Source organism: Canis lupus, chromosome 3 (genome assembly GCF_003254725.2).
Source record: "Canis lupus dingo isolate Sandy chromosome 3, ASM325472v2, whole genome shotgun sequence".
Taxonomy (NCBI): Eukaryota; Metazoa; Chordata; class Mammalia; order Carnivora; family Canidae; genus Canis; species Canis lupus.
This window is the reverse complement of record NC_064245.1, coordinates 47378671-47395157: the sequence shown is the minus strand read 5'-3', so window position 1 is coordinate 47395157 and position 16487 is coordinate 47378671. Positions and strand designations below refer to the sequence as shown.

Here is a 16487-nt window from a genome sequence, read left to right as displayed (position 1 = left end):
GAGAAGGAGAAGAAGGAGAAGGAGAAGGAGAAGGAGAAGGAGAAGGAGAAGGAGAAGGAGAAGGAGAATTAAAAACACAAATTCTGGGATCCCTGGGTGGCGCAGCGGTTTGGTGCCTGCCTTTGGCACAGGGCGCGATCCTGGAGACCCAGGATCGAATCCCACATCAGGCTCCCGGTGCATGGAGCCTGCTTCTCCCTCTGCCTGTGTCTCTGCCTCTCTCTCTGTGACTATCATAAATAAATAAAAATTTAAAAAAAAAACACACAAATTCTGAAATAGGGCGCCTGGATGGCTCAGTCATTTGAGCATCTACCTTCAGCTTAGGTCCTGATCTCAGGATCCTGGGATCCAGCCCCACATCAGGCTCCCTGCTCAATGAAGAGTCTACTTCTCTCTCTCCCTCAGCTGCTGCCCCTGCTTGTGCTCTCTCTCTCTGTGTCAATAAAATAAATAAAATCTTATAAATAAATAAATACATACATACATAAATTTTGAAATAAAATTAAAACCCTTATTTTTAAGAACTAAATTGCTAGTGTTTATAACTGATGAAGAGAAATCATCAACAAGAAGTAGAAATTGCCCATCATCAAGTCTCACTGTCCACAGGCATATCTCAGAGATATGGCAGCTCTGGTTCCAGACCCCTGCAATAAAATAATATTGCAACAAAGCAAGTCAAATGAATTTTCTTTCTTTCCCAGTGCATATAACAGCTATATTTACACCATACTGTGGTGTATTAAGTGTGCAACAGCATTATGGTTCTTTAAAAAACAATGTATACACCTTAATTTTTTTTTTGCACCTTAATTTAAAGATACTTTATTGCTGGGATACCTGGGTGGCTGATTGAGCATCTGCCTTCAGCTCAGGGCATGATCCTGGGGTCCTGGGATGGAGTCCCTCATTGGGCGCCCCAAAGGAAGCCTGCTTCTCCCTCTGCCTATGTCTCTGCCTCTTTCTGTGTGTCTCTCATGAAGAAGTGAATAAAATCTTTTTTAAAGATACTTTATTGGGCAGCCCCGGTGGCCCAGCGGTTTAGCGCCGCCTTCAGCCCAGGGCTCAATCCTGGAGACCCAGGATCGAGTCCCACGTCGGGCTCCCTGTATGGAGCCTGCTTCTCCCTCTGCCTGTGTCTCTGCCTCTCCCTCTCTCTCTCTCTCTGTGCCTCATGAATAAATACATAAAATCTTTTTTAAAAAAATAACGATATTTTATTGCTAAAAAAAAATAATCTTTTTGCTGGTGAAGGATCTTGCCTCAATGTTGATGGCCGCTGACTGATCAGGTGTGGGTGCTGAAAGGTAAGGTGGCTGTGGCAATTTCTTAAAATAAGACAATGAAATCTGGCATATCAAGTGACTCTTCCTTTCACAAATGAGTTCTGTGTAGCATGGGATGCTGTTTGACAGCATTTTACACAGTAGCACTTCTCTTAAAATTGGAGTCAATCCTCTGAAATCCTGCTGCTGCTCTATCAACTAAGTGTAGATAATATTCTAAATCCTTTGTTGTCATTTCAACAATCTTCACAGCATCTTCACCAGGAGTAGATTCCATCTCAAGAAACCACTTTCTTTGCTCATCTATAATAAGGAACTCCGGGCAGCCCAGGTGGCTCAGTGGTTTAGCGCTGCCTTCAGCCCAGGGCGTGATCCTGGAGTCCCGGGATCGAGTCCCACGTCGGGCTCCCTGCATGGAGCCTGCTTCTCCCTCTGCGTCTCTGCCTCTCTCTCTCTCTCTCTCTCTCTCTGTGTGTGTGTATGAATAAATAAATAAAATTTTTAAAAAAGAAAAATACATTTAAAATAAAGATTTTATTTATTTATTTGACAGAGAGATAGAGCCATAGAGCACAAGTGTGGGGAGGGAATAGCAGAGGGAGAAGGACAAGCAGGCTACTCAGCCAGCAGGGAGCCCTATGCAGGGCTCGATCCCACGACCCCAGGATCATGACCTGCGGAAGGCAGACACTTAACTGCTTGAATCACCCAGGTGCCCCCAAGGCCCCACTTCTAATTCTAGCTCTCTTACTGTTCCCACCACATCTGCAGTGACTTCCTTCCCTAGAGTCTTGAACCCCTTGAAGTCATCCATGAGGGTTGGAATCAACTTCTTCCAAACTCCCATTCATTTTGATATTTGGGCCTCATCCCATGAATCACAAAAATTTTCTTTTTTTTTTAAGATTTTATTTATCTATTCTCAGAGACACAGAGAGAGAGAGAGAGGCAGAGACACAGGCAGAGGAGAAACAGGGAACCTGATGTGGGACTCGACCCCAAGATCACACCCTGGGCCAAAGGCAGATGCTCAACAGCTGAGCCGCCCAGGCATCCCGAATCACAAAAATATTCTTTTTTTTTTTTAATTTTTTTTTTTTATGATAGTCACACAGAGAGAGAGAGAGGCAGAGACACAGGCAGAGGGAGAAGCAGGCTCCGTGCACCGGGAGCCCGACGTGGGATTCAATCCCGGGTCTCCAGGATCCCGCCCTGGGCCAAAGGCAGGCGCCAAACCGCTGCACCACCCAGGGATCCCCACAAAAATATTCTTAATTGCCATCCAGAATGGTAAATCCTTTCCAAAAGTTTTTCCATTTACTTGCCCAGATGCATCAGAGAGATCACTATCTGGCAGCTATAGCCTTATGAAATGTATTTCTTCAATAATAAGACTTGAAAGTCAAAATTACTCCTTGATCCATGGAATTCAAAATAGATGTTTTGTTAGCAGGCAACAAGAGGCCAACATTAATCTTGGAATATTCTTCATCAGACCTTTTGGGTGACCAGCTGCCATGTCAATGAGCAGTACTATTTTGAGAAGAATCTTTGTTTCTGAGCAGTAGGTCTCAACAATGGGCTTACAATATTTAAGAAACCAAGATGTACTGTCATCCAGGCTTTGTTGTTCCACTGATAGAGACAGGTAGAGGTAGATTTAGCATAATTCTTAAGGACCCTAGGACTTTCAGACTGGTAAATGAGCACTGGCTTCAACTTAAAGTCAGCAGCTCCATTAGCCTGTCCTTTGAAGCTCTGAAGCCAGGCACTGACTTCTCTCCAGCTATGAAAGTCCTAGAAGGCATCTTCTTCTGATAGAAGGCTGTTTCATCTACATTGAAAATCTGTTGTATAGTGGAGCCACCTTCACAAATGATCTCCTCTAGATCTTCTGGAAACTTGCTGCAGCTTCTTTTTTTTTTTAATTTTTTTTTTTATTTATTTATGATAGTCACACAGAGAGAGAGAGAGAGGCAGAGACACAGGCAGAGGGAGAAGCAGGCTCCATGCACCAGGAGCCCGACGTGGGATTCGATTCCAGGTCTCCAGGATCGCGCCCTGGGCCAAAAGCAGGCGCTAAACCGCTGCGCCACCCAGGGATCCCACTTGCTGCAGCTTCTACATCAGTACTTGCTACTTCACCTTGAAGTTTTATATTATGGAAAGTGTTTTTCCTTAAACCTCATGAACCAACTTCTGCTAGCTTCAAACTTGTCTTCTGCAGCTTCGTCACCCCCCTCAGCCTTCATAGAACTAAAGAGAGTGAGGGCTTTGTTCTAGATTAGGCTTTGGCTTAAGGGAATGTCGTGGCTGTTGGGCCTTCTGTCCAGACCATTAAAGCTTTCTCCTATCAGCAATAAGGCTGTTTCACTTCCTTATCATTCATGTCACTGGAGTAGCACTTTTTATTTCCTTCAAGAATTTTTCCTTTGCATTCACAACTTGGCTAACTGGGGCCTGAGGCCTAGCTTTTGGCTTATCTCAGCTTTTCATATGTCTTCCTCATTAAGCTCAATCATTTCTAGCTTTTGATTTTAAGTGAGAGACCTGTAACTCTTCCTTTTACATGAACACTTAGAGACCATTGTAGGGCTATTAATTGGCCTTATTTCAATATTGTTCATCTCAAGGAATAATGAGGCCCAAAGAGATGGAGAGAGACAGGGGAAGAGCCAGTTGGTAGAGCAAACACACACAACATTTATCAATTAAGTTAGGCATCCTATATGGGCAAAGTTCATGTCATCTTGCATGCCTGCATTGTCTTTCATCTAAGACCTTATCACCCCAGGTTAATTTGTTTAAAAATAGGTGCCTGCCAACACCTTTTTGAACTTGGCCACAGCAACTTCTTGCATGATACATCTAAGAAGGCAAGGGAAACAAAAGCAAAAATGAACTATTGGGACTTAATCAAAATAAAAAGCTTCTGCACAGCAAAAGATACAGTCAACAAAACTAAAAGACAACCTACAGAATGGGAGAAGATATTTGTAAATGACATATCAGATAAAGGGCTAGTTTCCAAGATCTATAAAGAACTTATCAAACTCACCAGCAAAGAAACAAACAATCCAATCATGAAATGGGCAAAAGACATGAACAGAAATTTCACCAAAGAAGACATAGACATGGCTAACATGCATATGAGAAAATGCTCCGCATCACTGGCCATCAGGGAAATACAAATCAAAACCACAATGAGATACCACCTCACACCAGTGAGAATGGGGAAAATTAACAAGGCAGGAAACAACAAATGTTGGAGAGGATGTGGAGAAAGGGGAACCCTCTTGCACTATTGGTGGGAATGTGAACTGGTACAGCCACTCTGGAAATCTGTGTGGAGATTCCTCAAAGAGTTAAAAATAGAACTGCCCTACGATCCAGCAATTGCACTACTGGGGATTTACCCCAAAGATATAGATGCAGTGAAACGGCAGGACACCTGCACCCCAATGTTTATAGCAGCAATGTCCACAATAGCCAAACTGTGGAAGGAGCCTCGGTGTCCATCAAAAGATGAGTGGATAAAGAAGATGTGGTCTATGTATACAATGGAATATTCCTCAGCCAACAGAAATGACAAATACCCACCATTTGCTTCAATGTGGATGGAACTGGAGGGTATTATGCTGAGTGAAGTAAGTGAATCGGCGAAGGACAAACATTATATGGTCTCATTCATTTGGGAAATATAAAAATAGTGAAAGGGAATATATGGGAAGGGAGAAGAAATGTGTGGGAAATATCAGAAAGGGAGACAGAACATAAAGACTCCTAACTCTGGGAAACGAACTAGGGGTGGTGGAAGGGGAGGAGGGTGAGGGGTGGGGGTGAGTGGGTGACGGGCACTGAGGGGGACACTTGACGGGATGAGCACTGGGTGTTATTCTGTATGTTGGTAAATTGAACACCAATAAAAAATTAATTTATTTTAAAAAATGAAAGGGAATAAAGGGGAAAGGAGAGAAAATGAGTGGGAAATATCAGTGAGGGAGACAAAACATGAGAGACTCCTAACTCTGGGAAACGAACTAGGGGTGGTGGAAAGGGAGGTGGGCAGGGGCTGGGGGTGACTGGGTGATGGGCACTGAGGGGGGCACTTGATGGGATGACACTGGGTGTTATACTATATGTTGGCAAATCAAACTCCAATAAAAAAAAATGCAAAAAAAAAATAGGTGCCTGCAATACGTTTCCATTATGTACAAACTACAAAGAAAAAATAGTCTAATAATATAAATATTAATAATAACAATATTTAACATGTATTGCACACTTATGTGTTAGGCAGCACATAGCTTTTTCTAGGAATTGTTCATTTAATCCTCAAGACAGCCTCCTGAGAAAGATGTCATGATAACTTTAGTGGGAACCAGGTGGGAGCTCTGGGAAACCTAATTCAGACCTCTGGATCTGGAATCTTTTTTTTTTTAAGATTTTATTTATTTATTCATGAGAGACAGAGAAAGAGAGGCAGAGACACAGGCAGAGGGAGGAGAAACAGGCTCCATGCTGGGAGCCCGATGCAGGACTCTATCCCAGGACTCTGGGATCACACCCTGAGCCAAAGGCAGACGCTCAACCACTGAGCCACCCAGCCATCCCTGGATCTGGAATCTTAACTACTTCAGTGTAATGCAATGTTCAGCTCTGCAGCAGTCTGCCTTCAGATAGTATAGATTTATCTGTCCTCTTCATCTATTAAAGAAAGCCACACAATGAAAAAATCTTAAAAGGATTTTCACTTTGTCATAAAATAATATCTAGATTCTTTGTAATTGAATAGTTGATCTTTGCTACTAGACATTAAACATGGACCCAAGTACCAAGACATCCAGACAAACCCAGCTACAATGTGTCACAAGATACTTAGGATGCACAACAAAGCTTGATGAATAAGCATATATGTTTGCATGAAGTGGCCGTCCTCAGCCTCAATCTGGCAATTATGCAGAACCATCTAAGTTCCAAATCTTAAATAAATAAATAAATAAATAAATAAATAAATAAATAAATAAATTGAGTTCAAAATCTTCCAATTAAATCTGCTGAGCCCTTCCAACAATATATAAAGAAATTAATCCTACACACAAGCAGATTCTTCAGTGATTAATATTTATATAGTCAGAAAACACTGTTCTTTGATTTCACTCTTTTATTATCAACCTACTGACACAGCACAAAGACTTAACTGTGGCTACTGAAAATAATTTAAATATTAATCCTGGTACTTAAAAATGAATTTACAACTGAAAAATTTAGATGGCAGAAGGGAAAAGAGATGAGAAAAGGGAAGAAGAGAGACATAGATATTCTCTTTTGTGCAAGGTAAGGAGCAAGAACACTGCCAAGTAGCATTGGAATATGAGATAAGTGTTTAGGTATATTTCATAAAGTTAGAGGCTTATGTGTAGCAGAATTAAAAATGATGACATTCACCAACTATCAAAAATCAAGTTGAGTGGTGTATGGATTAACAATTCTGAAACTACTATACATGTATACTAGAATTGAATAATTAAGTAAATGGACAGCAGGTCACGGGAGCTAGGTTTCTCATTATTGGACCAGGACATTAGAGATAAGCATGACACACATGGCAACAGATTAGATTTGGAGACACAAGTATAAACTCATATTTTGCTTAACACAGACTCAGTGATTAGACACAGAAAAATTTCTCAATATGAGTACATCACAGTTTAATGTACACACATGTCTTGCTCTGTTAGCTCAGAGGGTCCTACAAGCAATGACACCCCAGGAACAATGAGCACACATTGGTTTACCAGATCTTGGTTTCTAACACCATTCTCCAATAAGAGGAACAAGAAAAATGGCTGATTCTACAACAAGTAAAAGAAATATACAAGATGGGCTCAGAACATCCTACAGTGCCAGAAAGTAAGGAAGCACTATGCAATTAAAAAAAAAAAAAAAAAAAAAAACGCAATGATGGATGTCAAAGGAGCCAAATGAAAGATTTCCCAGTGGCCAAAGCTGTAACAATTTGAGTAACAAATGCATATTGGATTATAGCCCAAAGTATAAAATAAATATCCACACTCATACAAATAAATGGTTAAATAAATAAATAAATAAATAAATAAGAGACAAATCTCCTGTGCAGAATTCCAAATAAATTCTGTAGATATTCCATCTTAAATGAGGTGAGAAAAAAAAATGAGGTGAGGCATAACTTCCCATTCCATAGTGAAGAAGTGCCATCAACTATATTAGTGACTTCTTTCCAAAGAATACAGTATAGAAAGTGAGAAAAAGAGTTAATTTTACAGTGGAGAAACCTGACAAATACTTTCTCAGTCATGTGATCAAGATCACCATCAACAGTGGTAAGTCATGCTGATAGGACGTAACATTGATATAATGGAATGAAAATGTACCTCTAACTCTGTGGTCTTCTCGAAAACACATACCTCCAATCTAATCATGAGAAAAACATCAGGTCAATCCCAGTAGTGGGACATTCCACAAAATACTTGGCCAGTGCTCCTCAAAACTGTTAAGATCATCAAAAACAAGGAAATTCTGAGAAACTGTCAGAGCCAAAACGTGTCCAAAGAGCCATGACAACTATATGAAATGTGCTATCCTTGCCAGGATTCTGGAACAGGAAAAGAACACTAGGTAAAAACCAGGGAAATTTGAATAAAGTCTGAACTTTAGCTAATAATAATGTATCGAGGGGAAATTGGCTAGCTCAGTTGGTAGAGCATGTGATTCTTCTGAGTTTGGGTCCCACACTGGGCTTAAAGATTACTTTTTAAAAAGTTTAAAATAGGGCAGCCCCGGTGGCTCAGCGGTTTAGCGCCGCCTACAGCCCAGGGCGTGATCCTGGAGTCCTGGAATCGAGTTCCGCATCAGGCTCCCCGCAGGAAGCCTGCTTCTCCCTCTGTCTGTGTCTGCCTCTCTCTCCATGTCTCATGAATAAATTTTTAATTTTTAAAAAATAAATAAATAATGCATTGATATTGGTTCATTAATTGTAATGAATCATACTAACATACTAATGCCAGATGTTAATAATAAGAGAAACTGGATGTGAGGTTTATGGAAACTGTACTATATTTATAATTAGTAAATCTAATGTTATTTCAGAAAACAAGATTTATTTTTAAAATGTCAAGTGGGGCAAAAGACACACTACTAAAAATACAAAATAATAAATGGACAAGGCTTTTTCTCATAGCATTATTAGTAATAATAAAAAATTAGAAAAACATCAGAAGCAACTCAAATGTCCATTGAGAGGTGATTTGCAAAATAAAGAAGTAAAAAAAAAAAAATCTCTATGTGCCAATGTGGAACTTTCCAGTATACCCATTAACTGATAAAAGCTGCCTTTTATGTATAAAAGAGAGGGAATATAAATATATATACACACACACACATATTTTGGCATATCTGTAAATCAAAGCAAAACACTAGAAAGATAAACCAAAAACCAATATTACCCTATGAATAAAAGAAGGAAAAAGGAGAAGAGGCAGTGATAAATGTAAGATTTTTTTATACATTGGATTATATAGTTTTGACTGTAGAATCATTCATTTTACTTACTCAAAAAAAATTGTTAAAATAGAGTAGAAATGAGAAAAAAGAGCTAAAGCAAACCTGAAAACAAAACAAATGAACCTATCTGAAGATTAACTTGTAGGGAAAAACACACAGAGAAATAAACTATTGATACAATTTCATAACACAGATTTGACAGTACAGATTTAGTGAGCTTTATTCTAAAGATGAAAAAGAATATAAAGAAATCTTAAACTTTATTTAGTAATCTCACTACTAAAAGTAATATTTAAATTGTTACTTTGAAACTTGTAGGATAAATAAGTAGTTATGTTAGTGAGATTGGAAACCAAACTTTTTTCTTATTAAAAAAGCAATACAAGGATAAAATCAAAGTTATGTAAAAGCCTTGGAAGCATAAATTTGAATTTTAAGTATCAGTAGCAATGCATTATTTATTTTTCTTTGGGCCACTGATGAGGTCTAGAAACTATGAAAAAGTCTGAATAGCACACAGAGTATTCATGCCACTCGGACTGTGGCTTCTAGATACCATTCCCCACAAAAGTAATCAGAGATCATGCAAAAATAGCTAGTTCTGGGTTAGAGGAAGGAAATGTCCAGGACTCTGTGTAGAAAGCAAGGAAGATAAAATCGACAGGATCACTTCAAAAGGAAACAGAAGTCAACTTAAAAGGATTGTCACTAGCTATAGATGGTACAATGTCAGTATCAAAAAGAAAAAATATGGGAATCCCTGGGTGGCTCAGCGGTTTGGCGCCTGCCTTCAGTCCAGGCATGATCCTGGAGTCCCGGGATTGAGTCCCGCATCGGGCTCCTGCATGGAGCCTACTTCTGTCTCTGCCTCTCCCTGTGTGTCTATCATGAATAAATAAACAAAATCTTAAAAAAAAATTACTGGACAGATTAAAACATATGGAACAAAAAAATCATGAGTTCAGGGTGCTGGATGGCTCAGTTGGTTAAGCATTCGACTCTTGATTTCAGCTCAGGTCATGATCTCAGGGTCATGGGATTGAGCCCCACATCAGACTTTGCACTGGGCATGGAGCCTGCTTTAGATTCTTTCTTCCCCTCTCCCTCTGTCTCTCTAAAAAAATTTAAATTTTTTTTAAAATCCATAACTTCACATCAATATCAAAAAAACAGTGAAAAGAAAATTAAAATAAACAATTTCTTTGTTCACAATTAGAAGAAGCTTAAGAGGTAACTCCTTACTCTGAAAATTGAGCATATCTATCTTATAAAACTATATATTCAGGTAACCAAATAGTCCTAGCTGATGAAAAAAAGTCTCTCCTTATGGAAGATTTTCAACTAATGAATGTAAAAGGAACGAAAGAATTAAAAAATCACCCTTTGCAATGCCTAATGAAATAACTGATTTGGGAAACAATAGCACTAAAATCATTAAGAAAAAGAAAGATGAGAGGTAACTATGCAAATGAAAAGATTGGTGGGGGAGCACCTGGGTGGCTCAGTGGTTGAGTGTCTGCCTTTGGTTCAGGTCATGATCCTGGGGTCCTGGGATTGAGTGGTGCATCAGGCTCACTATGGGCAGCCTGCTTCTCCCTCCACCTATGTGTCTGCCCCTCTCTCTGTGTCTCTCAGGAATAAATAAATAAAATCTTTTTAAAAAATGGAAAGACTGGGAAGTCACAATTTTAGCTTTGCCAGATATTTTGAGCGTCCCCAATGTGCTGTAATATGAAGTATTCTTTTTTCTTTTTTTTTTTTTAAGCCACCCAGGCTTCCCAATATAAAGTATTGTTGTAAAAAAGTTGAACTTGAATCTAGCCAAGTTATAGACCTAACATCTGGTATTCAGGAAGTTTGTGGGACAGGGAAACCAATTAAATGACACTATGAAGCAGACATGGGACATTTTACAGGGCACCTGGCTCAGTTTCTTTATCAAGCCAATGGCATGGGAAAACCAGGGCAGAAGGGAAGAGGAGAGACTATTCTAGACAAAAAGATTTAAGAAACAACATCCAAATATAACACGTGGCTTTGTTTCAGTCCCCATCTGAAAAAAAAAAATGTAGAAAAAAATATTTTTCAGGCAAATGAGGAAATTTTATTGGTTGTTTTTTTTTTAAGATTTTATCTATATATTCATGAGAGATACACAGAGAGAGAGAGAGAGAGAGAGGCAGAGGGAGAAGCAGGCTCCATGCAGGGAGCCCGACGTGGGACTCGATCCCGAGTCTCCAGGATCATGCCCTGGGCCGAAGGCAGAGGCTAAACCGCTGAGCCACCCAGGTGTCCCCAAATGAGGAAATTTTAATACGGGCCTGCTATCAAATGATATTAGGAAAGTATTGTTAACTGCTTTAGGTATCATGACAGACAGAATAATGGTCTCCAAAGATGTACACAACCTTGTCCCAGGAACCTGTATGTTATGTTGTTACACGGCAAAAGGAAATTAAAATTGCAAATGCTAGTCACCCGACTTTAAAACGGGGAGATTATCCCAGATTATATCCGTGAATCCACTGTAATCACAAAAGTCCTTAAAGAGGAAGAAGGAGGGGAGCCTGGGTGGCTCAGTGGTTGAGCATCTGCCATTGGCTCGGGTCGTGATCCCAGGGTCCTGGGACCGAGTCCCGCTTCGGGCTCCCTGCAAGGAGCCTGCTTCTTCTCCCTGTGCCTATGTCTCTGCCTCTCTCTGTGTGTCTCATGAATAAATAAATAAGATCTCTTAAAAAAAAAGAAGAAAGAAAGAAAGAAAGAAAGAAAGAAAGAAAGAAAGAAAGAAAGAAAGAAAAGAAGAAAAGAAAGAAAAGAAAAGAAAGAAAAAAGAAAAGAAAAGAAAAGAAAAGAAAAAGAAAGAAAAAGAAAGAAAAGAAAAAAGAAAGAAAAGAAAAGAAAAGAAAAGAAAAGAAAAGAAAAGAAAAGAAAAGAAAAGAAAAGAAAAGAAAAGAGGGCAGCCCCGGTGGCTCAGCGGTTTAGCGCTGCCTTCAGCCCAGGGAGTGATCCTGGAGACCTGGGATCGAGCCCCATGTCAGGCTCCCTGAATGAAGCCTGCTTCTTCCTCTGCCTGTGTCTCTGCCTCTATGTGTGTGTCTCTCATGAATAAATAAATAAAATTTAAAGAGTTTTTTTTTAAAGAGGAAGATAGAAGGCTAAGGCTGCAAACCACTGGAGCTGGTTTTGAAGACAGAGGAAACAGGGCTACAAACCAAGGAACTCAGAAGTCTCTAGAAGCCAGAAAAGGCAAGGAGATGGATTCATCCCTAGAGCCTCCAGAAAGGAACACAGGCCTGTCAACATCTTGATTTTAGTCCAGGAAGACTTGGAATCCTGACCCTCAAAACTGCAAGATAATGAATATGTGTTGTCTTAAACCGGTAAGTTTGTGGTCATTCATGACAACAGTCATAAAAAACTAAAACAGGCAGGGTAATAAAAATACTATGTTACATAAGAAAATGTATTTTATAGAGATACATTTGTAAATACTTAGGAATGAAATGACTTGATGGCAGAGATTTGCTTGAAAACACTAGAGCAGAGGGATGCCTGGCTGGTTCAGTCAGAGGAGCAGGCAACTCTTGATCTCGGGATTGTGAGTTCAAGTCCCACGTTGGGCATAGAGAATACTGAAAAATAAAATCTTTAAAAAAATAAAATACTGGAGAAGAAAGGAAAAAAACAGTAGAATATGAAGTGTGGTGAAATGTCTGTAACTGGATTTTGGTGATAAGTATGTGAGGTTCATTATCATATGCTCAACTTTTGTGAATATGAGTAAATTTTATAACGAAGTTTGAAATTTGGGGGGAACAGTTGGAGTAAACATTTTTTTAAGAAGAGTGCTGCCGGGCAGCCGTGGTGGCCCAGTAGTTTAGCTCCACCTTCAGCCCAGGGCCAGAGACCCGGGATCAAGTCCCACGTCAGGCTCCCTGCAGGGAGCCTGCTTCTCCCTCTGCCTGTGTCTCTGCCTCTCTCTCTCTGTGTCTCTCATGAATAGATGAATAAAATCTTAAAAAAAAAAAAAAAAGAAGAGTGCTTGCCTTCTGAGCATAGTGATCATAAGCCACAATACTGTGTTATAGACTTCAAAGCTGATGAGACACTAGATCTGAATTGTTCCCACTACAAAAAAGAAATGCTAGGGATGCCTGGGTGGCTCAGTGGTTTGGTGCCTGCCTTCAGCCCAGGTCGTGATCCTGGAGTTCTGGAATCGAGTCCCGTATCAGGCTCCCTGCATGGAGCCTGCTTCTCCCTCTGCCTGTGTCTCTGCCTCTCTCTCTGTGTCTCTCATGAATAAATAAATAAAAATGTTTTAAAAGAAATTATAATTATGTCACGTGAGAGAGGTGGTCACTAACCCTAAGGCAATAACCATATTGCAATGTAGAAATGTACCAGATCCCATGTTTTACATCTTAAAGTTATATGTCAATCAAATCTCAATAAAATATTTAAAAAAAAAAGCTTGCCTTCCAAAAATGAGATGTTCTCCTTTACATCTTGCCTTATTCTTATTCTCCATTCTTCAACATGCTTTGAATCTGCATAGGGTCAGGTGTCACCCTATAAATCACGCTGAAAACAATGACCAGATTTTGATTATCTTCTCATGCTCCTACTTCAGTAGTTCAGACGGATCAAGAAATTCCCTCCCATTAAAATCTTCATTATTTACTGGCACTTGCTAACCTTTACTGGGTAGTTCCTTAGTGCCAGGCATCATCTGTTGCCCATGAGCTCTCATCTTAGCCCTGAGAGTTACAGATGGGGAAAATGAGACACAAGAAGTAAAAAGCCCCATTCTGCTGGTTGGGAAGTGGTGGATCTCAGCTCAAACCCAGGCCCCGGCCCCAGAACATGCACACTTAACTTCCATTCTTATCTGCCTGTCGGTAATTATTTCCACATCAGAAAAAATAAACGTGGTGTTAACAACATCACATACCTCATACATTTCCTACAATGGAAATTAAAGAATCTGGTGTTGATAGCTTAGCATTTGAACCCAGCTCTTACAGTGAAATGTTTCAGCCTAATGGTAGAGACAGAGCGTTACTTAAGGTGATGGCTTTTATATTCCTGAGCTTTGTAGGCAAACTTGGCATCCCACTCCAAGATGCCGTCTGGAGTTTGCCCAGTTCTGTGTTGGAGGGTTATAAATAGATGCATCAAATGCCAGATACTTAATCCACGGCAGCTCTTACTAATATGAAAATCCCATTTGCAAAGGGTTTTTTCTACCCAATTGAATTGACGTGGTGAAGTAATTCTGTCGGAAACAAAAACCTGTCTAAGAGGCTCAGAAAGAGTTGCACATTATTTGCATAGATTTGCATATTAATTTATAGTTGGTGAAATACCTCATTAAGGAGTAGATTTCTCCAGGCTACTGAAATCCAAGGAGGCAAATATTTTGAGCCAATCAATTTAATGGATTAGGACCAGCCTCTCTCTCTCTGCTACCCATTTCTCCCTTTTAAAAGAAAATTAACAGTAAGGCTTCACCCCAATTCCAGGTTTTACCTGGAAATGTTAATGGGGAGTATGGGAGGTAGGTTAACCTGGATGTACTTTGGTTGGGGAGTCTGAGGAAAGAGGCAAGACACACACTTCCAGTCAAGAGTCAGCCCAAATCCAAGTTATCATCCCTCTCTGAATACCAAATCCTATAAAGGAAGCCCAGACCAAGGGCAGGGCCACCTGGTTTCTCCACACCGTCTGACCTCTCTGTTGTTCCATCTCAATTTCCTGACCTGACTCTCCTTCACCCATATCTGCATTCTCTTTAGTTCCAACCCTCATGTCTGTGCCCCACTTTGTACAACAGAGGTAACAACAACGCCCACCTCTAGGATGACTGAGGGGAGGCCTAGCACTGTACTTTTTTTCCACCAAAGTTTTATTGTGTAAGGTAGTCTATGGGACACCTGGGTGGCTCAGTAGGTTGGCTGTCCAACTCTTGATTTCAACTCAGGTGATGATCTCAGGGTCCTGGGATCAAGCCCTGCATCAGGCTCCCTGACCAGTGGGGAGTCTGCTGCTCCCTCTCCCCCTGCCCCTCCCTCTCACTTGTGCTCTTGATCTCTCTCCTTCTAATAAATGAAATATTAAGGAAAAAAAAGAAAGAAAGAAAGAAAGAAAGAAAGAAAGAAAGAAAGAAAGAAAGAAAGAAAGAAAGAAAGAAAGAAAGATAGCATATGTGACTAATTCAGGACACAAAGTTGGATTCTTCTTGACTTACATCTTATTTGACTTTAATATATGTTGAGAAAATATTTCTTTTTTTTTTTAACCATGCAACATTGTCTTTTATTATGTATGGGTTTTAAAAACTACTTCCTCAATCTATCCATACATAAGGCAAAAGTAAGTATACTGTTTAACATACTGGAACTTAAAAATATTGACCATTGCCTAGAGAAGGGAAAATTATCCCTAAAACATGCTTAACCTAGGAGGCCAATTCATCTGCCGGCCTCCAAGGACATGGAGATGAACATGATAGACAGACTGTCCCCCATCTGAACCTTCATTCACCACCATTCGATAATAATTCTTCAGGCCCAGATGAGCAGCACATTTCTTGCCAACAATCATTAAATGTCCAAGAAGACTTTCATCATCATCTTCCGCTACAGAAATCTGGGAAATATGTTTCTTGGGTATCACCAGAAAATGAGTTGGTGCTTGAGGGGAAATGTCATGGAAAGCAATACACTGGTCATCCTCAAAAATTATTTTGGCTGGGATTTCCTTGCGGATGATCTTTCTGAAGATCATGTCACCTCCAGCCCAGGTGGCCTGAGCCTTGGCAATCTCATCGGCCCTTGCAGCCTCCTCCCGCGCCAAGAAAATATTTCTGATTCAGCAATTACTTACGAATAAAAAGAAAAGTTACATATGTAATAGGTATATTTTCAGGTAAATAGCTAATGAGAATCACGAATATTAAAATCTAAGTGGCTAAAATAACAAGAATTTGTAAAACGAATCATGGATAACTGACATCCTAACAATACGGCCTACCACCATCCTTGACATGCACTAAATATTCGAGAAACATTAGCTGTTTCTCTGGGTTGTCTATTCCTGTGAGACAGGAATCCAGAGAGGGATCAGCTGGTGGCTTTTCTGTTGCAAGTGGCATCAGCTGGGGTCATTCACTTAGCTGCATTCAGCTAGTGGCTGAACTGGAGTAGAATTTTCAAGAAAGCTTCACTTCTTTTTGTTGTGCCTCCATGCTTTTTTCCACGTGGCCTCTCTCTTTTTACATGGTGAGTATGGGCTTCCTTCCAACGCGGTGTTCTCAAGGGTATCAAGCTTCTTACAGTCTGGTTCAAAAGGAAACATTCCAAAGAGGAAGTCAGAGCTGCCAATCTCTGAAGGCATAGCCTCAGAAGTTACACTCCATCACTTCCATTGCATTCTGTTGATCCCACGAAACGAGGCCCAAGGCTACAGATTCAAAGGGAAGGGCATAGGCTCTACCTCCTGCTAGACAAGTGGAAAGAACCAGCAGCCAACTTTCATCCTAGTCATCCATTGCATTGTTGTCTGGCAATCTTGTCCACTCTATGCCCTGGGTTTAGCTATGGTCCTGAGACTTCTCCTGAGCCTGGAATCACAGATCTTTCCAAAATGCTGACCTAG

The 16487-nt window shown here is 40.2% G+C and overlaps 1 protein-coding gene across 1 annotated transcript; it reads right to left on the bottom strand.

Annotated features, from left to right (window-relative positions):
• Positions 1 to 15112: 15112 nt before the first annotated feature.
• Positions 15113 to 16226, bottom strand: LOC112653974 (adenosine 5'-monophosphoramidase HINT1-like). Its single transcript, XM_035714106.2, has 2 exons — positions 16135 to 16226; positions 15113 to 15696 (listed from the first exon to the last, which is right to left on the bottom strand). The coding sequence occupies exons 1-2, from the start codon at positions 16224 to 16226 to the stop codon at positions 15273 to 15275; spliced, it is 516 nt and encodes a 171-aa protein (XP_035569999.2). The 3' UTR covers positions 15113 to 15272.
• Positions 16227 to 16487: the final 261 nt, after the last annotated feature.